General features: G+C 53.3%; 2 protein-coding genes across 2 annotated transcripts in view; both read left to right on the top strand.

Annotated features, from left to right (window-relative positions):
• FST (follistatin) overlaps positions 1-25,730 on the top strand; it is a 142,979-nt gene that overhangs the window by 19,436 nt on the left and 97,813 nt on the right. The gene's annotated exons all lie outside the window — the stretch shown is intronic.
• Positions 23,496-25,730, top strand: part of NDUFS4 (NADH:ubiquinone oxidoreductase subunit S4) — a 51,993-nt gene continuing 49,758 nt past the window's right edge. Inside the window, exon 1 of the mRNA XM_084881027.1 lies at positions 23,496-23,652. Coding sequence (XP_084737153.1) covers positions 23,558-23,652 — 95 coding nt within the window. The 5' untranslated portion in view covers positions 23,496-23,557. The remainder of the gene's footprint in view (positions 23,653-25,730) is intronic.

Genomic DNA, 25,730 nt, shown 5'->3' with positions numbered 1-25,730 from the left:
AGATGTTTGTCTATAATCCTTCACTCCAAAGAATTCCATGCAGCTGCCTAATCCACCGGCCCCTAGCACTCCCCATCACCGGACCCTCATAAGGAAGTTCCTCAGCTCACATCCCCTGTGGCGCCTCTGAGAAGGCCTCTATTCCATCTGTGGGTCTGCGGAATTAGCAATCACGAGACCGTGTGTTTCTCTGACCAATCACAATGCCCTTCGAACCGAATTCCTCAACCCGAGGATGGAAGCCTTTCTGGCTAAAGGATTCTTACTTCGGCGAACACACCACGGCAAAGAGCATAAAAGCAATGGCAGTGATCGCATGTCATCATCACGTTCTCCAGAGACAAGAGAGAAGCCACGTGCCTGGCAAATGTCCGAGGGCTCTGATGAAAAGCAAATGAGGAGCTCCAGGTTTGCCAAGCCACCCCAAATCAAACCTGGAGCCTGACCCCCCCCCCCCCCCGGGCGATCCTGCCGTCTCACAGGGAGCCGGGAGAGCCGGGCGACTCCCCGAGGCCGCCCGCAGCTCCTCTGAGCTCCGCAGCGAGCAGCCTGGCCTGGGCAGCGCTGCTGCTGCGCACGGTCTCAGCTGGTGCGGGGTGGGGTGCAGGGAAGCACAGGGGTGCTGCTTGGTGAGGGATTCTTCTCCCGATGAGCCATTAGCAGCGATGCGTCAGCACACACCGCACCGACGTGGCCTCCCCTGGAGGCCCGTCTGCCGCTCTACGTGCAGGTGGTGGAGGCAAAGGCAAGAGAAGGGGGGTGCGCCTGGGTGCCTCTCGTGGAGAACAGTGCCAGCCCCTGTCCCGGTAAGAGGTGTGCCCACCGCGGAGCTGACACTGCTTCTCACAGCCCCGCTCAGAATCAGTGGATGGAAAACACAGATGGCAGGCGGCAGGCCGTGCCACGGGGCTGGTCCTCCTTGGTGCTCCCTGACCTGAGCTACCATGACCGGCAGTTGTATGAACATGTGATTGGAAGAACATACAATCAGGAGCATGCCTCAGCTCAGCATCCTGGAAGAGGATAGAATCAAAATGGTCACTATAGCTCAGTCGGTGTGGCTCAGTGGTTGAGCATTGACCTATGAACCAGGTGACCACGGTTCCATTCTCGGTCAGGGCCCATGTCCGAGTTGCAGGCTCGATCCCCAGTAGGGGGCGTGCAGGAAGCAGCCAATCAATAATTCTCTCTCATCATGGATGTCTCTCTCTCTCTCCCTCTCACTTCCTCTCTGAAATCAATAAAAAATATATTTTGAAAAATTGTCAATATAATTGACACGCCCCTCTCTGTAAATGCATTATTGTGCTAATAGAGGATTAGGACATTAAAATGATTGCATTTGACAACTTTAATTTTCAACATGAATCCTCACAGACTACATGTGTAGTTGACTCAATCCAAGCAGCAGGCTTTTGTGAGGCCCAGGCTCTGCAGAATGCATCAGGTTTATAACCAAAATACAGATTTCTTCCCATGGACCAGAGCACAAGCTCACTGGTGAGATAAGGAACTGGCAACGAACACAACTGGAAACAATACAAAAGAGTATATAATTAGAATAGCAAGAAAGGCCCAGAGGAAGTAGAAGGAAGGAAATAATAAAAATCAGAGCAAAAATAAATGACATAGACATTAAAAAAAAAATACAAAAGACCAATAAAACCAAGAGCTGGTTCTTTGAGAAGATAAGCCAGATTGATGAACCTTTAGTCAGACTCGTCAAGAAACCCAGAGAGAGGACCCAAATAAGCAAAATCAGAAACGAACGTGGTGGAGTGACCACTGACACCGCAGAAACACCAAGGATTGTAAGAAAGGATAGTGAACGCCCACATTCCAACAAAACGGACAACCTGGGTGAAACAGACATCTTTCTAGAAAAATTCAATCTTCTTAAACTCAGGAAGAATCAGAAAACCTAAATAGGCTGATAACCACTAATGAAATACCCTGTTTCCCTGAAAATAAGACAGTGTCTTATATTAATTTTTTCTCCCAAAGTTGTGCTAGGTCTTATTTTCAGGGGATGTCTTATCTTTCCATGCGCTAGGTCTTATTTTTGGAGGATGTCTTATTTTCGGGGAAACACGGTAGAAGCAGCCATCAAAAACCTTCCAGCCAACAAAAGCCTGGCTCAGACGGCTTCACAGGAGTCTTACCCAATATTCAAAGAAGAACTGACACCCGTCCTCCTCAAACTATTCCAAAAACCCCGGAGGAAGGGACACTCACAGCCTCTTTAGAAGGCCGGCATTCCCTAACTCCCAAACCAGGCAAAGACGCTACAAAGAAAGAGAATTCGAGACCGCTGACCCTGATGAGCACAGATGCTAAAATTCTCAACAAAATATTAGCAAACTGGACCCAGCAATATATCTGAAAGATCACACACCATGACCAAGTGGGGTTCATTCCAGGGTTACAAGGCTGGTACAACGTTCGAAAATCAGAAAATGTGACACATCACAGAAACCAAAAGAAGGATCAGAGTCAGAGGATCCTCTCAGCAGCGGGGAGAGGGGCCAGAGGAATGAACCAAGGAACTTAGGAGCATACAAGTCTGGGTGGGCGAGAACCAGAGCAGAGAAGGGTAATGGGGAGGAAACGGGGACATATGTAAAACTCTCAGCAATAAAGATACATTTTTTTAAAAAGAAAGAGAAAAAGAAAGGGGGAGGATGGAGTATAATTAGGAGCTGAGCCATTTAATGGGAACCACACAATCAATTCTATTTATTTTAGTATTTTTTTAATTTTTATTTATTGAGAGAAGGAAAGGAGGGGAGGGCGGGAGAGAGAGAGAGAGAGGGAGAGAGAGAGAGGGAGAGAGGGAGATTGATTTGTTGTTCTCCTTATTTATGCATTCTTTAGTTGATGGTTGTATGTGCCCTGACTGGGGATCAAACCTGCAAGCTTGGCGAATCTGGCTGTTGCTCTAGCAAAGGGCCCAAGGCCCAATCAGTTCTATTTACATTGAACAAGCCCAGGCCCCGCTCACAGCCAGCCCAGGACTGAGTCCTGCTCTGTGAGGTGTGGATGGAATGGGAACCAGAAAGGAGGACAAAGGTATTCTCCACAGAGGAACATCAAAGTCAACGCCGAGCCCGGCCAGTGTGGCTCCGAGGTTGACACCTATGAACCAGGAGGTCAAGGTTCGATTCCTGGTCAGGGCACACGCCCGGTTGTGGGCTCCATCCCCAGTAGGGGGCGTGCAGGAGGCCCCAACCCATGATTCTCTCTCATCATGGATGTGTTTATCTATCTCTCCCTCTCCATTCCTCGCTTTGAAATCAATTAAAAAAAAATTAAAAAGTCAAAGCCAAGAAATGAGAGCCAGCCTGGTGGTGCCCACAGTGATGAAGGCAGCTTGGAGGAGTCTTTCTAAGACGCTGCCTTGGTGCTGACTCAGGGTTGAAACCGCCCCAGGGATGAAGCGTCTTTCCCCCAAGGCACCGCACTTCCCAGGACGGGCCTGTGGGCACCCGCGGTCCTGGCTTCAGGCCCCGGCAGCTGCGGGGCCGGCAGCTCTGCCTCCCTCCGCAGCGGCGGCCTCCGTGCAGCGGACGCGCGGTGACCCACTTTATCAGCGCGCTCCACGATTGCCAGGTTCCCTCAGTCAAAACAAGTCGCCTCGCTCTTGTAACACGGGTTGAAATGTACCCGCTCTCCCTGAGCTATGCAAAATATTATACCTTTATTTATTCTAAATAATCTGCTCTCGTCCTGTCCTTGACTCCCCGCTGCCGCCGATAACGGGAGGAAAACAGCGTCTCCTTAAAACCCTCCACTTCAAAGCCCTGACGCAGCCCCTCCTCTGAACTCTGTCCCTCGCTGCCAGGCCTTTCTTGCTGCTGGAGGGTCTCCTCGCCCCCTCGCCCTGGTCAAGACGGTTTCTGCCTCAGGGAGGGAAGCTGCTCTGTCACGTGCACGCGGTGGGAAGAGAGGGACGCGGTCTGCCTGCTCTTCTCCCCACGTGTGTGTCCCGCACCGTCTCACCGGCCACATGTGACTCTGAGCTCTGGAAATGTGGCCAAGCCCAATGCAGGGACACACACTCCGGCTTTCCAAAGTTCAGGGAAAATAGATGTATAATTAATAGTTTCTATTGACTTCAAGGTGAAATGAAAATATTTTTAATATATTGGGTTAAATAAAACATGCTCACTATTAAAATTAATTTCACCTTTAATAATTTTTTACCTCTTGAATGGAGCTACTAGAACATTTTATTTTTTTAAATATATTTTTATTGATTTCAGAGAGGAAGGGAGAAACATCAGTGATGAGAGAGAACCATTGATTGGCTGCCTCCTGCACACCTCCTACTGGGGATAGCCTGCAATCTGGGCATGTGCCCTGACCAGGAATGCTGGCTGGACAACTAGAACATTCCAGATGGCCTGTGTGGCTCACATTGTATTTTCATGGCATGGCACTGCTTGGGGCCCGGTGTCCCGGGAAGTGAGGCGGATCTGCCCCTCCACAGTGGGCACTGGCGGGTGCTGGGCGGGTGCTGGGCAGGGTCTGGTCGCCCTGGTGGCGCCCCGATGGCGCCAGTCCCCGGTGTGACCGCCGCTGTAAATCCTCCGTCAGCTACGACTTCCTTTCCCCACCTCAGCCACTGCCACACGTCCGTGTGTGACGTGGTGACTAGTAAGAAATATATACAGTGTTTGGTCTTCCGTTCCCAGCACAGAGCTCCTAAAAACCGTGGGATTTCCTGTGATGCTGCCATAAAGGCTTCTCATGTGATGTTGAAGAGTGACCTTGGGGACACACCTAAGGGCGGGACTGGCTGCCTGGGAACCGACCGGTGCTGAGAGGATTGGAGTTTTCTGTCCCACACTTTGACCGCCGATGGCCTGGGCCTGGAAGCTGGATGGGTCCGCAGAGGTCAAGGATTTAACAGTCGCTGTGCCGAGGTGACGAGGGCCCACCGAGCCCCAAAAGAACGGGTGCAGAGGCTTCTGGTGAGCACGTGAGGTTTGGGAGCCTGGCATGCTCAGAGAGGGCACCGAGGTTTCCACCCCTCCCTCATGCCTACCCCCCTTACACACACACACACACACACACACACACACACGCACGCACATCTGTCTCCTCCCTCCGGCTGCTCCTGAGTGCAGCCTTTTCCAGTAAATTGGAGACCCGGTGAGTAACTGTCCTCTGAGCTCGGTGAGCCATCGAGCCAATTCACTGGCCCCCAGGCGGGGTCACGGGAGCCTTCGATTCACCGCCGGTGGTCACAGCCCCGGAACAGCCTGGGCTTGTGATTGGCATCTGAAGTGGCTAGGAGGAGGGGACAGGCTCCTGGACTGAACCCTGATCCCGCCGTGATGGAGAGAGGGGCAGACGTCAGGGACACCCAGTGGGCGGCCACCCCGGAGCTGGTCTCACCCTCCGCTCCCCACCGGCCAGCAGCGCGCGGAGCTCCGTCCAGGCCTGTTGCCCCACACCCGTGCCTCGCTGGCCGCACCAGGGCTGTGCCGATCCAAAGGAGGCAGGCCAGCCAGGAGCTCTGAGACCCCGGGCGCCATCGGGGCACTGTCCTCGGGCCACGCCCGCCTCTGCCCAAGGCCCGGGCGACCGTTTACCATCCCTGTTCTGGAAGCAGGTCTGCTTATCTGGCCTCCATTGCATTCCTGCTAACCTGCTCCTTCCTTGCCACAGAAAGCTTTCCCTTCCCTGGTCCTGCCTGGGGTTTCCCTCCATCGCCCCCTCCCCGCTCTCTGAGGAGGCGGAAACGCTGGAATCGGGACATGAGCCTGGAGCTTGGAACTGACAGGAGAGCTGGGAAGGTCCACTCCAGAGCCACGGAGCTGCCCTCGGCCAGTGACACGAAGGCTCCATCGCCACGTGGGCTGGGCCCTCGCACCCGGCAGCCTGCCCTTCTCTGCCGAGCAGCCGCTCCGTCTCCTCCCGACCCGCTCCCCCCTGCCTCGAGCCGGCGGCCAGGAGCGATGCAGACAGGACGAGGACGGCCACGTGAGGAAGAGCCGGAGCCAGCGCCGTGAGCGGGCACGGGGGAAGGAGGGGCGCAGAGCTGGTCACCTCCAACGTGCCTCCTTGGGACTCGGAGGGCTTCAAGCTGGTTGTTTTTAAGCCACGAGAGCCTCGGGGGAAGCTTTGATCTTCCCGGAATCGCCTCAAAGACTCCGATCGAGGCCCGACTCCAGGGAGCTATCATCGCAGGGCCGTGCCGCTCAGCGTGCGCGTGTCCCGGGCGGGGAGCCGCACCAGGCCCGCGATCAAAGCGCCCGGCCGGTTACAGATGGCCCCGGCTCCACTTACCGAACCCGGCCCTGGCAGTCCCCTCGCCCCGCTCGGCTCAGGCGGCCCGGGAGCCCCCGCTGCCCGACCTGTTCGTGGCGCCTCTTCTCCGGGGACCCCACGGCACACAGGGCAGTAAAGCTGGGTGCCCTCTCCGCTCCCTCTCTCTCTCTCTCTCTCTCTCTCTCTCTCTCTCTCTCTCCCTCGTGTCCGTTTGATTGTTGGACCAGCGGAAGCACGAGGAGGAGAAGGAGGCAATGTCTCCCCTGGCCAGGAGGAAGCAGGACGGGGCCCAGGAGCTCTGAGGGGGACAGCCTGGAGGTGGTGGCCTCCAGCAGGTGCTCTGGGCAAAGGGCTTGTGCAGGGAATGCGGCGCCGGCCGCTCATTGGCTGGTCCGCTCCTCCTGGCGGCGCTGCCCAGCAGGCTGTCCAGGAAGGGCTGTCCAACAGGCTGTCCAGCGGGCTGTCCAGGAAGGGCTGTCCAGCGGGCTGTCCAGGAAGGGCTGTCCAGGAAGGCCTGTCCAGTAGGCTGTCCAGGAAGGTCTGTCCAGCGGGCTGTCCAGCGGGCTGTCCAGGAAGGTCTGTCCAGGAAGGTCTGTCCAGCGGGCTGTCCAGTGGGCTGTGCAGGAAGGTCTGTCCAGCAGGCTGTCCAGGAAGGGCTGTCCAGGAAGGTCTGTCCAGCGGGCTGTCCAGGAAGGGCTGTCCAGGAAGGTCTGCCCATCGGGCTGTCCAGGAAGGTCTGTCCTCGGCCCGAGAGCCTGGGAGCCAAGGTGGGTGCCGGGTGCTACACGCTGGCCTGTCCACGCAATGCTGCTGGTCACTCTGGACTCAAAACCATGCTCCTCCCACTCTCCTCTGCTCCTCCCTCCGCTTCCCCTCCATCGAACGGGGAAGGTGCTCTTCCGACCACCCCATGCTCAGCCCCGGCCTTGTTCACTTTGGTTGGTTTGTTGGTTTTTGTTGGGAATGTGTGTATATATATATGTATATATATAATGTCAGAGAGGAAGGGAGAGGGAGAGAGAGAAACATCAATGATAAGAGAGAATCAGGGATCGGCTGCCTCCTGCACGCCCCACACTGGGGATCGAGCCCATAACCCGGGCTGTGCCCTGACCTGTAATCGAACCCTGACCTCCTGGTTCATAGGTCGACGCTCAGCCACTGAGCCACACCGGCTGGTGTTCGTTTTGTTTTTATATCCTTTTGATGGTTGGTCACATCACAGATGTCCCTCCCCTCCTGCACCCCCTCTGTCCAGCGCCCCCGCCGTGTCTCACCAGCCCATGCCCGTGTCCACGGCGAGGCACGTCAGCACATGAGCCTTTGGTGGGCCTCCCCTCATTGCCCCATCCCCACATGGCAGTGTGCCAGTCTGCCCCTGCCTCCCTGCTCCGGGCAGCCTGTTCCTTCTGTGGCTCCAGCGCTGCGTCTAGAACGGTCTCGGGTGTGGGTGGCGGCAGGATGCCCGCGATGGACTCCGCCTGCCTCCAGCCGGGCCCTGTCCTCCGCTCCAGACACCAGCCCCGGGCCTGTCCCTCACGGCCTCGGGCACCTGCGTGTCCTGTGGACTCCTGCCTCCCTCCCAGCCTGCGTCCTCCCCGTGGGTATTGTCTGGCTCCGTCCATGGCGCCCCGTCCTCCTCGGCCTCCGCAGCCTGGTGCAGCTCCTCACCACGTCTGCCCTGTGCGGCCTCCCCGTCCCCAGCCTGTCCCCGCACCCTCCCTCCTGTCCTTTCCGGGCCATGGTGCTTTTCTCTCCCAAAACTCTGCCGCGGCCTCCGAGCCCTGTCTCTCCTTCCAGCCTGTGTCCTATTTCCATCCGCTCTTATTGCCAATTACGTAAATGAGATTTTCAATAACCGGGTCTCGGTGAGGGACACAGACTGCAGCCACAGGGAGATACAGCCTGATCCTCGGAGTGGAGATGCGAGGTGTGCCCTGCGGCTGCAGCAATCCATCACCTCCACGCGGGGCTGAGCACGACAGACGTGTGTTTTCTCGAGGTTCAGGAGGCCTGAGGTCTGAACCAGGTTCTGGCCACGGCCGCTCTGGAGGCTCAGGGAAATCTCCCTTCCTCTTCCGTCGTCTCCTGCGGGCTGCCGCCGGCATCCCTGGGCCGGTGGTCCCCTCACCCCAGTCTCTGCTTCTGCCTTCAAATGTCTTCTCCATCTGTCTGCCTCAGTCTCCCTCTGCCTCAGTCTCCCTCTGCCTCCGTCTCCCTCTGCCTCCGTCTCCCTCTGCCTCCGTCTCCCTCTGCCTCAGTCTCCCTCTGCCTCCGTCTCCCTCTGCCTCAGTCTCCCTCTGCCTCTGTCTCCCTCTGCCTCAGTCTCCCTCTGCCTCCGTCTCCCTCTGCCTCCATCTCCCTCTGCCTCAGTCTCCCTCTGCCTCAGTCTCCCTCTGCCTGGCTCTTATGAAAACACATGTGATCTCCCCAGCCAGCGTGGTTCACTAGCTGAGTGTCCACCTATGAACCAGGAGGTCCCGGTTCAATTCCTGGTCAGGGCACAGGCCCGGGTTGCAGGCTTGATCCCTGGAGTGGGGCAGGCAGGACGCAGCCGATTGGTGATTCTCTCTCATCATTGATATTTCTCTCCCTCTCCCTCTCCATCTCCTTCTCCCTCTCCCTGCCTCTCTGAAATCAATAAAAAATTTTAAAAAATAAAATGCATGTGATCACATGTTGAGCCCACCTTAATCCCAGATAAACCTGCTCTCAGATGTCCCCCTTAATGACATCGTTCCCATGTAAGGGGACACTCGCAGACTCCAGATGTCAGGATGTTGATTCATCTTCTCGGGAGCCACCCTCCAGCCCACACGGCTATCACATTAGCAGAGCTTTCCGTGCAGCGAGCACTGGGGCCAGAGAGAGAGAGAGAGAGAGAGAGAGAGAGAGAGCGCTGAGGAACCAGGCGCTGCCCGAGCTGCCCGCGAGGCCGGGGAGGGGACAGCTCTCAGAGCAGCGTGGCTGGAATTAAGACCATTCAAGGCAGCGCTCCTCTTACCCAGCAAGTTCCCATCTAGAAATCCGGCTTCGACAAATGCGTTTAGATGCGGACGAGCAGAACATTCTCGTTTATATATGGATATGAATTTATGTGCATATGGAGAAAAGACGGGGGGGGGAACGCAGCAAAACAGGACATAGGCATTCTTAGTTATACTTGTTGATGGTTTTTGAATATTTTTTGATGAGCATGTATTGCTTTAATAATCAGCTAAGTCTGTGTTCAAGTGTAATCATATGAGCTGTGGATGGGAGTTTGATTCACAATGAAAGAATAAGTGACTAGGCAGAGAAGAGTTGCAAGTGGCTTTCCAAAATATTTACAATCCTGTTTGGCTGTGTCTCCAGAGCCAAAGCAAGACAGAATAAAGAACTAGATTCTGGAAATCAAACTTCTGAGACTTGGGATTGGAATCCTTGGGATCGGATCCATCTATCTCTAGGGAAATGAGAAGTGAGGGTGAGGGGAGCTGGTGTGGCCGGCCAACATCACCTGGTCTGCGGCTCGGGTGCCACCGAGACACCTCCCTCGTTTCAGTACCTGGAGGCGAGCAGCTGCGCTCCGGAGAGAGGCGAGAGGGACGTCCGTCTCTCAGCCGGGCTTCCCTGGTTTTAAATGTGTCCATGCCATCCGCCAGTGCTCTGCAGGCTAAGTCACCGGAGGGGAGGGCTGGGGCCGTGCCTTTTCTTTGGGAACAATTACAGAATAGAAGAAACTGCCTCCAGCACGCTCGATGCTTCTATTTATAATGAACCCCTGTCTGAACTCTGGTCTAACATCAAGATATTGGTAACACTTACTAAGCAAATGGCTATCTCTGTGTAAAATATTGTGTGGGAGGGGCCAGAGGGGAAGTTTTTAAAACGTGCCAAACCCGGGGAGGAGGAATAATGTGTTCATAATGTGCAACTGAAGACATCAGGTAGTTCAACAAGACAAAGGCCTTCTCTATAAAGAAATGCTGCCACACGTGGTTAGATACAACCGGAGGCACCAATGAGCCTTAAAGTGTAGTCACAGACAACCGCTTTAGCCTGTGCTCACTCAGTCATTGGTAACGTCCATCTGCTCAGTGCCGTCCTCGGTAATCACCGAGGCAAACATCGCACCGATCGGTCTCCGGATGCCTGACAAGCACTGGGGCCTCCCCGCTCAGGGCGCACCAACCATCCTGAGGATTCAGACACTGGAGTCCAAGGCCCCCCCTCCCCCATGTGCACACCCCAAGCCGGAGCCTCCAGAGAGACGCAGAGTCTCCCGGAGCAGGGCGAGCTCCGGGGGAAGATGAGCACAAATGGGGAGAGGGCGGAGGTGAGCCACCCCACCGGCAGCTCGGACCCAGGAGGCCTTCTTCCCGGCAGGGGGTGCGGCCAAACGGGTCACCCGCGGCGGATGGCAGGCGGGTCTGCAGTGGCCGCTGTTGGAAGCACTCATTTGGTAAACGTGTTTGTGTTTGCTTTCACAGTCTGTGGAGGGAATACTTTTAAATGGAGAGTGAGGCAAAAATAAGTGCATACATGATGTCAACATGCACACATATTTCAAACACACATACCTATATGGACACGCAAACCCATACATAGGTATAAGGTCCGTCTTTGGCATTCTTCGGTCCAAAAAAAAAATCATGAAATGACAGAAATAGCCATTTTTAGAGCAAGCTCGAAAAAGCTTCCGTCCCAGGTGCGGGTAAGAAACTGAGGAAGAGCCAGTGCTGCAGGCAGCTGCACTCGACGGCCCTCAGGAAGGATGGCATCACATATTAGTTGTAACAGTCTTTGTTATGGAAAAGCATGTAAGAGAACAGCGAATACAGCACATCTGTGTGTGTGTGTGTGTGTGTTCCCTGAGCATTGAATAAATGTTCTGTTAACTGAACAGGATTAATCTCAGGGTACTAAGACCCAAGGGAATTTCAGTCTCTTCTTTTTCTATATTGTTTTATTTATTTCCCAAATTATTTTATTTATATATATATATATACACACATATATAATTGTTTTTATATATATATATATAAATAAATAAATATATAATTATTTTATCTATATAACACTATATATATAGTGTGTGTGTGTGTGTTTTCCTAAATATATATATATATATATATATATATATATATATATATATATATATATATATAAAGATTTTTAGCATTTCTTAAAGGGTAAAAAAACAGACAAAAATAATAACGTGATTGCATCCCTACCTGTGACTCAGCCATGCAATGCCCTAGAAACACCGCCCACCACCCCCGCACACCTGTGGAGCTCGTCCTGCAGCTCCCGGTCTTGTCTTGCTCTGAGGCCCCGGCGTTGAGCCTGGGCTCCTCAGAGACCGGAGGGTCGGAGAGGAGCGCTCGTCGAAGGTAACGGAGGTGTGAGCTGCCATAAAGGCAGGGAAAGACCGCACGGGGGTGTACAGAGTCAGCCTTTCTCACACTTCCCTCCTCGGGCACTCACTCCTGGGGAAGCATCTGGAAGGCCTCCACCATCTTGAAGTTTCCGTGAAGTGTTGCAGTGATCTAAGAAATTATGCGGGTTTTGCATCGTCTCTCCTAATGTGTCTGCAATGTTCACGCAAAATGAGGTGTAAACGTATTTATCCCAGACCAGTGGTCGGCAAACTCATCAGTCCACAGAGCCAATATCAACAGCACAACTATTGACATTTCTTTGGAGAGCCACATTTTTTAAACTTAAACTTCTTCTAACGCCACTTCTTCAACATAGACTCGCCCAGGCCGTGGTATTTTGTGGAAGAGCCACTCTCAAGGGGCCAAAGAGCCGCCTGTGGCTCGAGAGCCACCATTTGCCAACCAGGGTCCTAGAGTAAAATGGATGCCCTGGGAAGGAGCTGGCCACACTGCTGCGGCCAGTGGGCCCGGGCTGAGGGGTCAGCCTTCCAACACAGCCGTGTGCCAGGCCGTGGCATCCCCGCAGACGCTGCTCAGTCCCCTCGCCTTTACCGTCTAACCATCCGCATCGCCCTCTCTGCGGGAACGCATGGGCTGGCCAGGCAAGCAGGCATGGAGACCAGCTCTCATTTCAGCACGCCACGAAGTCAGGGGCAAACAGATAGGCACTTATTATTTCAGAAGATGATGTGCCTGGAACAGCCTTACTGGTATTCTGAAAAAATGACACCGTTACCACAGATGTTTCGTAAAATGTAATGTTTACAGATGTCTACGAGGAAGTGGATAAGCCCCCGGTGCTCCTCAATAGCCCATCCTATCATCGTTAATTTTACAACGAGGCCCGATTCCCACCCCGTCCAGGACAGCAGAACAGAACTCGCGGTGGCGGCAGTCCTCCCGCTGACGGCCCTCCCCCCGTGACAGTCCTCCGGAGCCTGCCGGGCCTCTCCTAAGGAAACTGTCCGCACGCTCCCTGAGATGAGAAAGAGTAACTTCTAATAAAGCATTTAATCATCTTTAATTATATCGCGTTCCTTGTTTAGAAAGGAAAAATATAATTACCTTTTGTCACTCTCTTATCACTGTCCGTGCCTAGAAAGGAAACTCGTAATTACCCGGCGGAGCTCGGTGAGAGGGCGGCAGGGCCAGGAGATACCGAGGCCTGAGCGTCAAATTAAAACCAGGCGGGGGCTTGGCAAGAGGATCAGAACAACCAATTACACTTTAGAAATTAATCTCTTTCTGAATGTTTGGTAACGGAGCAATCAAGAAAAACAAATGCTGTGTGGTTCCGAATAAGTTGCCGCTCAGAAACTCTCAAACAACAGTCTCTTCTTGCGAGAGAAGGACACAGGGCCGGCGGCCGGGCCATCTGCGGCGACGGGAAGCCTCGCAGGGCTCCGCTCTGTCGTAATTACTCATTTCTTGCGTCTGAACGTGCTGGGTCACAGAGAAGGATCTTATTTTGTTTTTCTTTCCCCCACAAAACACAGTGTCATACAATAAACATGACAGAGAGAAGATGAATCGGCTTCTAGCAAAAAGGGGCATTTAAAAAAGAACTCCCAAGCTCGGAGATGTTTTTTGTTGTGGTGCTGGTGTTTCTTTCTTTCTTTCTTTCTTTTTTACATTAAAAAAGCAACTCATCAGAGTACATGGCTGTACCTGAATGCCCCATTTTTGTCACACTTTACGTGTTGGAGCCTGGGAGAGCACATGCCAGTGCTGGATCCAAGGAGACACGGACCCCAGTGTCTACGCGGAGGGAAGACTGACACGTGGGGGTTGCACGGCTGGCTCTCCGGTGAAGTCTCCGGACGGGAACCCGTTTTCTCCCTCCTGCTCGGAACCAGAGATAATCTCCCGACATAACCACGTCCCCCTTTGGGAAAACGCCTCTAACCAAAGGTAACCGGGCCGGAGAAGGTGCTGAGCACGCAGTGGAGTAGGGACACAATAAATAAACAAAACACAAAACTCTAGCATTACAGCTCCCTCCGCCCTGTTTCCAAAGGAAGCCGGCGGGGAGCAGGCAGCCGCTGGCAAGGCGGGAGCTAAGATCCTGGGCCAGCGGGGGTCCGTTCCAGCCCTCAAACCAGCCTTGGTCTGTTCACGTGTGAGTCTCTCCCCCGCTCTCCAGGGCCACGCCTGGGGATCCCAGTGGGCTCCCGCGGCACGTTTGCTGCTGCTCATACGAGGCCCCGGAAGCCAGGTCCTCACACGGGAAACCCCATGGTGCCCGCTCCACGTTCTCGCTGCCTCCGTCTTCCACGAGCCAAGAAAAGGATGAAGATTCCTGCATCCTGACTTGGTCTTCTCTTGCAGTTGCCATAGTCAGTGGAACCACAGCTCTCGAGCCACAGGTGGCTCTTTGGCCTCATGAGTGTGGCTCTTCCACAAAACACCACGGCCTGGGCGAGTCTATGTTGAAGAAGTGGCGTTAGAAGAAGTTTAAGTTTAAAAAATGAGGCTCTCCAAAGAAATGTCAATCGTTGTCCTGTTGGTACTTGGCTCTGCGGACTGATGGGTTTGCCTACCGCTGCCGTGGATGACCGCTCATAGATGAGCCAAAGGGCACAGGTGGCCCAGCGTCCATGTCTACAGCCCTTCCGCAGTCACCGGGCCTCTCCCTGCACCTCCCCTGTGGCCGATGCTCAGCGCTGCGTGGAGGGCGGACAGGTGAGGAAAGGCTAGTTAGATTTACGACTGATTCCCTCCACGTGTGAAGGATACCACGACGTGTCCTCCGTTTTATCTGACAGAACCACTGTCACAGTGCCTGCCCGAGCTTCCTGCTGGGGCTGCGGGGCCTGGGCCTGACAGTCTGACCTCTGAGTGGCTGGCGGTGTCCAGTGGCCAGTAGGGTACTGAGCCTGCCGGTGGCCTGGGACAGCTCCCTCCTGCTCTCCCAATGGTCGCCCCCGGGCCACGTGACTGGCTGATGGCTTCCAGGCCGCTCTGGGGTCCTGACATCTCCCGGAAGTCAGTGTTCCTCCTGCTGATGTCACACACAGCCCCTCCGGCCCCTCCTCTGAAGCCGGGAAGAGGTACCGTGTGAGGCGAGGCCTCTACTTTTCCATAAGAGGCAAGGAAGCAAAGAAATGAATGAGGGCTGAGAGATTTGTCAAACAAGGGCCTTTAGGACTGTTGCATGGAACCGACTGAAAAGCACATCAATCAGAAATCTATTATGATTCTGAAGGAATTGAGCTAGCAGCACAATTACCAGCCCAAACGCAAGCACCAGGAGTAAGCAGTGAAAACGGCGGCTTCCAAGAAGGGCAACATGGCAGATGTGTGTACGGAGGATGCAGAACAAGGAAGTACCGCCTGACGGCAGGGTTAGGAACCATCGAGGACGATGGCTGAGAGACTTCCTGCCAGAGAAGAATCAGGGTCTCGTCCAGGTCAAGGCCTGCAAGATGCCAGCTCAACAGAACTTCACAACCCCAACCGTGAAGACCCACAATGCTGTGCCTCCCTCACGCTTTCCCTGCCCAGACACGAATGTTGATTACATTATCTGCCCCTGTCCCACCGCTGTAACTTGTGTGTATGTTGATGGAAGTGGGGGACCTACGACTTGTCTTAGTTCATGGAGGTTTGCAACAAGTGGGTGCATCAGTATGGGTTTCACCTGCATGCAATGTCTGCGTGTAACTCTGGCTTGCTTTCCCTGGGAAGGAGATGGGCGTTTCGTGTGCGAGCAGAAAAGAGAAAAAAAACGTTCGGTAATCAGAAGAGCAGACTGTGGCCGTAGTCAGTTTGGCTCAGTGGGTAGAGTGTCAGCTCACGAACTAAAGGGTCCCAGGTTCGAATCCGGTCAAGGGCACATAACTTGATTGTAGGTTCTTTGGCCCTAGCCCGGGTGCATGCAGGAGGCAACCAATCGATGTGTCTCTCTCACATCGATGCTTCTCTCTGCCTCTGCCTCTCCTTTCCACTCTCTCTAAAAGCCAAGGAAAAATACCCTCGGGTGAGGATTAACAGAAGAGTGGATTGTGGCAGAGGCCTTTACACGTGGACCCACGTCCACTTCCTTTTCCTTCAACGCCCATCGATTTGCCACTTTTCCCAGGATTCTTCTTGCAGGTAGGTGTTGCTGGGTGAGGGAATTCTGGCAGGTGACAGGAGGGTAGGAGGGGTGCATGCCACCCACGTCCAGAACTTTCCTGGTTATTGACAGGATCCCTCTTCTCACCCACGGGCAGCAGAAAGATCGCCAAAGACCTGAAGGCTGGAAACACCCTTGTGTCCCTGATGTTTGGTTTATGTTCAGGTGCCGCTGAGAATCTAGGGTTTATTCGTTAAGGCAGTTAGCATTATCTTGACTAGTAGAAGGAAACGAAACGACTGAAGATAAACATTGTCTGATTCACAAACTGCGATCGGTTCGTCTTGTCTGTGATTAGCAAGCCCAGTTTTGTTCATTGCCAACAGAGAGTTTAACATCTTGTAAGGGTTCGGGAGAAAAGGGGGAACTCTATTCTCAGGGTGGGACTTCTCTGCTCCCCCTCTCCAGCGTGGGGGTGCTCTCCTTTCCCTGTCTGTGCTGCTCGCATGCCCCTCCCTCCCTGGTCCCAGCCCGCTCAGCCCTCCGCTCAGGTTTCCGTCCCCCGGAGGAGCTCGGCGTTGGGGCCCTGGTCACGCCACTCATCCCCTGCAGTGCTCCCACCGGCTCTGTTATCTGAGTGGTCTCCTGAGCCCCCTTGTTTGGCTCCTCAGCAGCCCCGTCACCTGTGTAAACAGCCCCCTGAATTAAATTTCCTCCGTCCGAAATATCTGAAGTGGTTTCTGTTTTCCTGGCGGGACATTGACGGATACGTGTGTATGGTGTGTGTTTGGGAAAGCCTGGTCCCAAAGGTGACATTTGATCAAAGGCTGAGGGAGGAGGGAGCTGCGATGAGGGCGCCTGGGGGAGTGCACTCCAGGCGGGGGCGGGGGGCAGAGGCCGCAGGGCGGGGATAGTGCGGGAGGGCCTGCGAAGACCGTCACCGGGCAGGCAGAGACAGTAGCCGTGGAGGTGAGAGAGGGACGGTGGACAGGTGACCTTCGGGGAGGGCTCTCGGCAGGGTTTGAGAAGGGGACCGCAGGAATGGCCTTCTGTTTGACCAAGACGTTGTGGCGGCTGCGCTAACACACTCTGCAGGCGAAGGTGAGAAAGGAAGCATGCCAACGGATTGGGCACGGCGCCCTGGGTACGGGGTCCTGGGTACGGGGTCCTGGGCACGGCGCCCTGGGTACGGGGTCCTGGGCACGGCGTCCTGGGTGGGCCGGCATTAGCTGTGGGAGCGGAGGAGACCCCCTATGAGGCTGACAAGGAACTGGTAAATGAAGCAGGAGGGAAGCGAGGACAGCATGCGGCCGGGGAAGCGAGTGTTTTGAGAACTGAGTAAGCGGTTGTGCCAAATGAAAGGTCAATGAGATAAAGTGTGTGAATTGATCATTGGGTTTAGCAGCGGGAGGGCATCGGTGTTCCTTACTGAGCAGCTGAGAGGAGCGGCAGGAGGAGGGGGAGCTGAGACAGAGCTCACAGGCAACGCTTCACGGGGCTAAGAGATGGGGCAGGAGCTGGAGGGATAGATCGAGTCGACGGAAGTTACTACTTAATATTTTTTTTAGAGAGAAGAAGGGAGAGATCAAAATATCCATGTGAGAGAGAAACATTAGTCAGTGGTCTCCAGCATGAACCCCAACCCAGAACCGAACCTTCCCCCTGAGCACGTGTCCTGACCAGGAATCAAACTGGCCGCCCTTTGGTGCAGGGGACAATGCTCCAGCCACCTGAACACACTGGCCCGGGGCACGCTTTGCTTTTTGAATGGGAAAAGTGGCCCTAGCCGGTGTGGCTCAGTTGGTTGGGCGTTGTTCCATGCAGTGGAAGGTTGCTGGTTCAATTCCTGGTCAGGGTGTGTGCAGAAGGCAGCCTCATATCAATGTTTCTCTCTCCCTCTCCCTTACTCTCTCTCTAAAAAAGTCAATTAAAAAATCTTTGTAAAAACAATAACTAAATTAACCACATGCTTAGCCGTGACAGACTGGAGGAGAGAGGGGGAGGTGGCTCTCAGGCAGGCGGGCCGGGATGGGCCCAGTGCACCCGGAGGGTCCCCTCTCCACAGGGGGTGGGCGCTCACCCGCAGTGACGGAGGGAAGACGGTCTTCGGGTGCTGTTGCTGGTGGATGACACGGTGGCCATGTGTGAAGAAATGTTCTTTGATTAATTCCACTTTCTCAGGGACATGGGAACCTCATCAGCAAGAAGGGAGGGTAGGAGAGGAGGTTCCCGAGGTGGAGGCGAGAGAGGAAGTACAGGCATCTAACGAAGTGAGGACACGTGTGGGCTGAGGACACATGCGTAGAGGACATAGGACGTGTATCAGGATGTCCGAGGAGCACAGGACCACCTTGAGGGCCATGCCCGTGAGCCACATCAGGGTGGTCTGGTGCTTAGCCGCCCGGGGCAGGTCAGGAGAGGTAGCGTCGGCCTTGACTGAGGGGGCAGACTCACTGAGGATGAGAATGGGAGAGGGGCAAGGGAGATGGGAGTGTAAGCAAGAAAATGAGGATGAAAACGGGCCATGGAATTTAATCCAGTAAAGGAGGGAGATCTCACCAAGAGCGTGCTGAGCGGGGACATGGAGGCAGGGCGAAAGGATCGCAGCTCTCAGGGGACCCAAGGAGGGTTGGCCGGTCCAGGCTGGTCCACCTCATCCTTTGCCATCGTGGGCATCTTGTCTTGATGACCTGAGTCTGGATGGCCTTTGCATCTGGGGCGCAGGGTGGTAGAGGAGGCAGGTGAAAGGGGGAGGGGAGAGGAGGTGCAGCTGCTCTCTGTGTTTAAAGAAGGCGGCCCAGTTGGCACATGACAATTTTCCCTTGTATTTCATTGGCCGGAACGGGTTACATGGCTATTTCTAGCAAGAGAGAGGCTGAAAAATAAAGTCTTATTCCAGAGACCAATAAATAATAAATAAGGACAAAGGAAGGAGAATGCATTGGGTTAGGCAATGATTATATTTCTTTGCTTCTAAAAAAAAATGTGCATTTCCCAATATATATACACATACACACACTTGCTTGTGAGTAATGGCTTGTTGCATTTTTATTTTTTGGTATTTAATAGTCCAGAAAATAATGATGCATTTTACAGTCGACAACATCTTATACTGGAAGGAAGATGGTTGTGTTTTGCCAAGACAGAGAATTCTGGACGGAGGAACAGATTTGCTGTGGGGAAGAGAGAGGGAAGGGAGATAATTGGTCTGGTTTTCTCCATGGGAAGTTTGAGGATTTGGGATTAGGATGCCAGACTGCGATGGGGCATGTGAACAAATTCATGTGGGAAAATTCCTTGAGTCCTTCAGTATCCTGGTTGCTTGTACTCTTTTTTTCTTCAAAAATAATTTCAAGTGGCAGTTCTTCACTACAGGTAGAAGTCATCTCACTTGTTGCCGAAGGCTCAGCAGCCCTGCCAAGTAAAATAATAATTTTATAAGATGATAATGTATTAACTCAAGGTTTTCAACGAAATGAGCAGTGAAAAAATAAAACACAATTTAAAATATTAGCTTGTAGCCAAAAAGTGATGGTGAAATATTTTCCTGCCTTTGGCGATTGCATGTGAAACTTCTGATAGAAATGTCTGGTTTTAATTTATTTTCTTCTGGATGCTTTATTGAAGACCCATGTGCGAGGGGGAAAAATTAAAACCAGACAGCTTCAGATCCACTGTAAATTTCACATGCCATCAGAAAGACTAAACTAAATGTTTCTTTTGGCCACCATGCTTGAAATACAAACAAAAAGTTAAATGAATTCACATTTTAATACTCCTATTTGAAATATTAAAATGGTATTTGGACCTAGACATCTAGTAAGCCTAGTGGTAAATTCTATAATTTGAGTGAAATTGTAAAAACAATAAATGCACATAGCAAATTATTGCTGTTCCTGAAAGGCCTATATCCTGCATTTGAAATGTGAGGAATAAGGAAATGAAAGAGATTATTAATTTTTTTTTTTCTAAAATGCAAGTCTAATAAAAGGTAGATTCATGGTTTCAGGTCTGCTGCCAGCAACACTGGGCCCCTTTCCCCAGCATCCCACCACGGTCCTCAGAAATGGCACGTGATCAAAGATGAAATATGAGAAACCAGTAAGCTCTGTAGACCTGGGAGAACAATCACATTAAAAATAATTTGTACAACAAATTGGTAGTTCCAAAGTAGTCGTGGGGATGTAAACTACAGTAGAGGGAATATAGGTAATAATATTGTAATAAGTATGCATGGTGTTAGTGGATTCTAGACTGACTGGGAGAATCACTTTGTAAGTTATAAAAATGTCTAACCCCTATACGGTACATCTGCAACTAATATAATATTGAATGTCAACTGTAACTGAAAAAAAAAAAAAATTGGACAAGCTTTTTCTAAGCAAAAATAACAAAAAAAAGTTACTTTCACCAACTTAATTTGTTAAGATATATTTTTATTGATGGTAGAGTGGAAGGGAGAGGGAGAGAGAGAAACATCAATGATGAGAGAGAATCATCCATCCGCTGCCTCCTGCATGCCCCCCACTGGGGATGGAGCCCCAAACCTGGGCATGTGTCTTGACCAGGAATCGAAGCGTGACCTCCCTACGTCAGGGGTCAATGCTCAGCCACTGAGCCACACCAGTGAGGGCTCCCCAACTTATTTTTGATGGTTAAAAACTTCAGTTAGATCCATTCGTTCATCCACCCATCCACTCACCCCTTCCACACCTTCTGGTAGCCTGTTGTGTGTCAGGATCTGGCTAGGTCCTGGGAAAACGATCAGCAAACACGTGTATGACCTGTTTTCAGAGAACCTACCTTCCATTTTGGAGAAAGAGATGATGACATCGCATTAAAATGCAGCGTGGAAACAAACAAACAAACAAAGAAGAAAGGAACATGAAAGATAGCGTGCAGGTGGGTCTACAGAGAAGGAGGTGCTGGGGCAGGGAGGCCAGAGAAGTAGCTGCTAGAAGCTGATCATTGTCTCACTCGCAGGGAGGTGTGGACAGGATGGAAGGCTGGTCAACCTTAAGGGCTCTGAAAGGTCAGGGCTAATCACTCACTGTTTTGATGGAGGCATTGGTAGTTGAAGCAGCCTCCACCCCTTAGTCTTATGATTGGCTATTGTTGGAATTTCCTGCCTGAGGGATATAGGTGTATCCCATAATCTTAATAAAAAGAATGGCAGCCCTACCCCGTTTGGCTCAGTGGATAGAGTGTCGGCCTGCGGACTGAAAGGTCCCAGGTTTGATTCCGGTCAAGGGCATGTACCTTGGTTGCGGGCACATCCCCAGTAGGAGGTGTGCAGGAGGCAACTGAATTGGTGTCTCTCTCATTGATGTTTCTAACTCTCTATCTCTATTCCTATGCCTTCCTCTCTGTAAAAAAAATAAATAAATAAAATAAAAAGTCAATAATATATATGTAGGGATGGCAAAGCCAGAGCAAGGAGTAGTCCTCTCTTGGGCTTCCGCCTGGCCCCCGTTTCCCAAATTAACGCTTTTCTAGTCTCTTTTCATTTGTGTGTGGCCTTCTCCAGAACCCAAACCCTGAACTGAAACCCGGAACCACGCGGGAGTGAAGGCGTTTCCACAGTGCGCCTGTGTAAGCATCGGTGGCACGTTTGCTGCAGGGTAGCTAACCAATAGAGGCTTAGCCAACCAAGTCACTCGTTTCTTATACCCAGGATCCTGGAGGTGTTTCGGTCAGGGGTTGGTTCAGAAGGTCAATGATACCATGACAGACCTGGGCTCCTTCCCTCTCTGCGCTCCCTGCCTTTGTGGTTGGCCAGCTCTTCTGCTCGCGCCCTCCTGCTGAGAAGACGCCAGCTCCGGGCACCGTGTCCTCACCCAGCTGCGTCCGAGGCAGGAAGGGGCCTTGCCCTCTGGGGCCCCTTGTGCGGCAGCAGGGCTGCGGGCCGGGGGGACAGGCCGTGCGCTAGTGTCTGTGGGAGGAGTCGGGCTCTGCCAGCAGGGAAGGGGCAGGGGGGAAACGCTGCCTCTGAGATGCCACGGACTCTGCCACGGGGAGTGGCTCTCAGCGGCCATCTTAGGGGAAGCAGGCCGGGAGATAGAGACCTGAAGGTCATGCCAGTGGGCGGAGGCTGTGCAAGGCTCGGGGCAGGACAGGAAGACAGTCAGTGGCTAGAGAGACGGCGGCCGGGGCAGGCCACAGGGAGCCCGGAAAGGAGGTTAGGGGACTTTGTTTTTCTGGAAAACCCTGATTAACACACCGTGACATGCTCCTTAGCAATAAAAAGGAACGAACTGTTGGAAGGACTTGGGTGGACCGGAGGCCGTTATGCTGAACGAGGGAAGCCCATCGGGAGACATGCTACACGTGTCCACTGCCATCTTGAAATCTCAAAATTATAAAAATGGAAACAGCGTCGTGGACTTTATTTCAACATCAGGCTCCCGGCTCTGACATCCCAGGAGAGGCATTGAAGACGTAGCCAGAGGGAGAAACGGGGCGAACACACCTCTCTGTGCTGTTTTTGCAGTCTTCCTATGAAATCTATAATTTATTTCAAAATAAAAAGTTTTAAAGAAAATTCCCAGAGACGTGTCTCCCTCCCGTGCTTTATCTTCCTGTGGATTTGCTCTCTCCCAGGACTTGGCTTTCTCCCCTCGGGGCTATGCTGCCGAACCTCTGTCCTTCCCCTTTCCCTGAGTTTCACGTTTTTTTCCAGCTGGCCGCGGGGCAGAAGCAAGTCCTTCCCCTCCTGCTGTTAATCCTTTTCTTTTAAGACAGGTTATGTTTCTTTTTTTTTCTTTTTAAAATATATCTTATTGATTTTTTACAGAGGGGAAGGGAGAGAGAGTGAGCTAGAAACGTTGATGAGAGAGAAACATCGACAAGCTGCCTCTTGCACACCACCTACCGGGGATGTGCCCGCAACCAAGGTACGTCCCCCTGACCGGAATCGAACCTGGGACCTTTCAGTCCGCAGACTGACGCTCTACCACTGAGCCACGCCGGTTTTGGCAAGAAAGGTTATGTTTCTATGGGCTTAATTCTAAAAGCAGCAGCATCCCATTTTTTAAAAGATCTCTTTGAAAACCCCAAACCAACCACAAACGAACCTGCTATGTATATAATCTTATTGTTCATAAGGTCAGGAGCCCATACGACCGACATGTTTCCAGCACGTGTCTCAGAAAATGATTTTTTATTTTTATTTTACATGGGTGGAGCATTAATATTCTTGGTGTCTGTGGGTTATGATCACAGGTTCAGAAATTACTGGGAATACAGTGGCATCACACGTCATGTTCCATGAGCTTCTCACAGACATCCACGCATCAAAAAGCCGTGGTACTGAAACTAAGCCACGTCTAGAGAACTAGGACGGTAACAGCGATGGGCTGCCCACCCCTGGGAACACAGCCGGGTCCTGGGAGCTTGCGAACTCCACCGGGGCAGCACTTTGCAGAGGTACTGCTTAGGTTCTCAGGAGCCAAACAGGGCCTCTGGCTTCTGCTATTCTGAGTCTTTTGAAAAAATGATGAGTTGCAAGCGTTTAAGTTCAAGTATTTCCTTTGGGTCTTTTCATTGCATAACAAACGGTTCTCCCTTCACGGGGTACTGTCTGCCCTTCAAGCAGCTGTGCCTCTACCTCCCACCCAGTCTCCCACCCAGCCTCCCACTTCTGCTCCCAGCCCCAGGCCCTGCAGGAGACCCAACGGGGCCCAGGGCTAAGCCCCGCCCCGCCCCAAGCCCCGCCCCGCGCTGGCCCCGCCCCCGCGCTCCGCGGCCGGGACGGAGGAGGCGTGTCCCTCGCGGCGCCCCGTCCGGCGCTCCGAGCGGCAAGATGGCGGCGGTCTCAATGTCAGAGGCGCTGCGGCGCGCGCTGTGGGGCCGCAGGGCCGCGGCGGCGGCGGCCTCCGCCCTCCGGCTTCCATGCAGGTAACAGGGCGGCGGCTCCTTCCGCGGCTTCTCGGCGTCCCCCCGCCCGGCGGGTCTCTGCGGCGGCGCCCGGCCAAGGCCTCGGGCCCAGGTGCGGGGCGGGAGAGGGGCCTGTGTCCTGTGGCCGCGGGGCTGGTCTGCGGGGCCCAGAGGAGGGGGCCGGCTCCCCGCTCCCGCACCCTCCGTTTCTCACCGCTGGCCTGTGACCCCGTCCTCCCCTGGGGGTGAGGTCACCGCTGGCCTGTGACCCCGTCCTCACCTGGGGGTGCAGTCACCCGTCCTCACCTGGGAGTGAGGTCACTTGCTGATCTGTGACCCCGTCCTCACCTGGGGGTGAGGTCACCCGTCCTCACCTGGGGGTGAGGTCACCGCTGGCCTGTGACCCCGTCCTCACCTGGGTGTGAGGTCACCCGTCCTCACCTGGGGGTGAGGTCACCGCTGGCCTGTGACCCCGTCCTCACCTGGGGGTGAGGTCACCCGTCCTCACCTGGGGGTGAGGTCACCGCTGGCCTGTGACCCCGTCCTCACCTGGGTGTGAGGTCACCCGTCCTCACCTGGGGGTGAGGTCACCGCTGGCCTGTGACCCCGTCCTCACCTGGGTGTGAGGTCACCCGTCCTCACCTGGGGGTGAGGTCACCGCTGGCCTGTGACCCCGTCCTCACCTGGGTGTGAGGTCACCCGTCCTCACCTGGGGGTGAGGTCACCGCTGGCCTGTGACCCCGTCCTCACCTGGGTGTGAGGTCACCCGTCCTCACCTGGGGGTGAGGTCACCGCTGGCCTGTGACCCCGTCCTCACCTGGGTGTGAGGTCACCCGTCCTCACCTGGGGGTGAGGTCACCGCTGGCCTGTGACCCCGTCCTCACCTGGGTGTGAGGTCACCCGTCCTCACCTGGGGGTGAGGTCACCGCTGGCCTGTGACCCCGTCCTCACCTGGGGGTGCAGTCACCCGTCCTCACCTGGGGGTGAGGTCACCTGCTGATCTGTGACCCCGTCCTCACCTGAGGGTGCAGGCACCTCTGGTCTGTCACTTCGGTCCCTATCTGGGGGTGACTTCCTCTTTGCTGTCAGTGGTGTAGATTAGGTTTCTGAACAGAAACACAGTTTTATGTGCCCCGCTGCCTGGGAGGGACAGTTGTGGGAAGCCGATGTGGGTAAAATATGGAAGTTAATTTTCCAAAGGCTGGTGGTCACGCTGGGAGGTTCCCCACCAGAATTTTATTAAAGCCTTGCAGTAATTCAGAAGTTTCTGTTATTGTTTTGTCTTGAAGCATTTTTTTTTATGGTGATTTTTCTTTTTTCTTTTTTGAGACCAGACTTCATGACTTAATCCTCCATTTCCCACATTTTCCTGAATTTATTGCAGCCCTAACACATGCCCAGCGTTCTTATCTGCGATGATGACTCTGTCCTGTTGCTGTTTCTAGCTCGTTGGTGTAAATGTGAGCCAGGGCTCATATAGAGTGCGTCTTGCCTGAGGCTCAGTGCTGGGACCCAGGATGGAAGCACTGGATGGACTGATGGGCAGGGTGAGGGGTGAAGGGGAGAGGTTAAGATGCCAGTTAACTTAGTGTCGTAGTTAGTGAGTACAAAGGGAATGCAGAGGGTTAGAACTCCAGTTAGGAAGGATTTTTGGAGATAATATTTTAATATATTTTATTGATTTTTTTACAGAGAGGAAGGGAGACGGATAGAGAGTTAGAAACACGGATGAGAGAGAATCATCGACCAGCTGCCTCTTGCACACCCCCTACTGGGGATGTGCCCGCAACCAAAGTACATGCCCTTGACCGGTATCGAACCCAGGACCCTTCAGTCCAGAGGCCGACACTCTATCCACTGAGCCAAACCGGTTTGGGCTGGAGATAATTTTTATTAAGGTTTTAAATAGTGGGTTTGGGTGGGGTCATTGGGTTAGGGAGAGGCTTGAAGTGGTGGTTCAGAGATATATAGGGTGTCGCCCAAAATGCATACACACAATTTGAATAATTATAAAGGCGGTGTTTATTAAAATACATTTTATTTTCAAAATGGAGCTGTCAGCTGTTACAGTGTGGGTACGTTTTTGGGGAACACGCTGT

Source organism: Pipistrellus hanaki, assembly GCF_964339955.1.
Source record: "Pipistrellus hanaki genome assembly, chromosome: 4".
NCBI lineage: Eukaryota > Metazoa > Chordata > Mammalia > Chiroptera > Vespertilionidae > Pipistrellus > Pipistrellus hanaki.
Note: the sequence above shows the minus strand (reverse complement) of the source record. Positions and strands in the feature narration are given on the sequence as shown.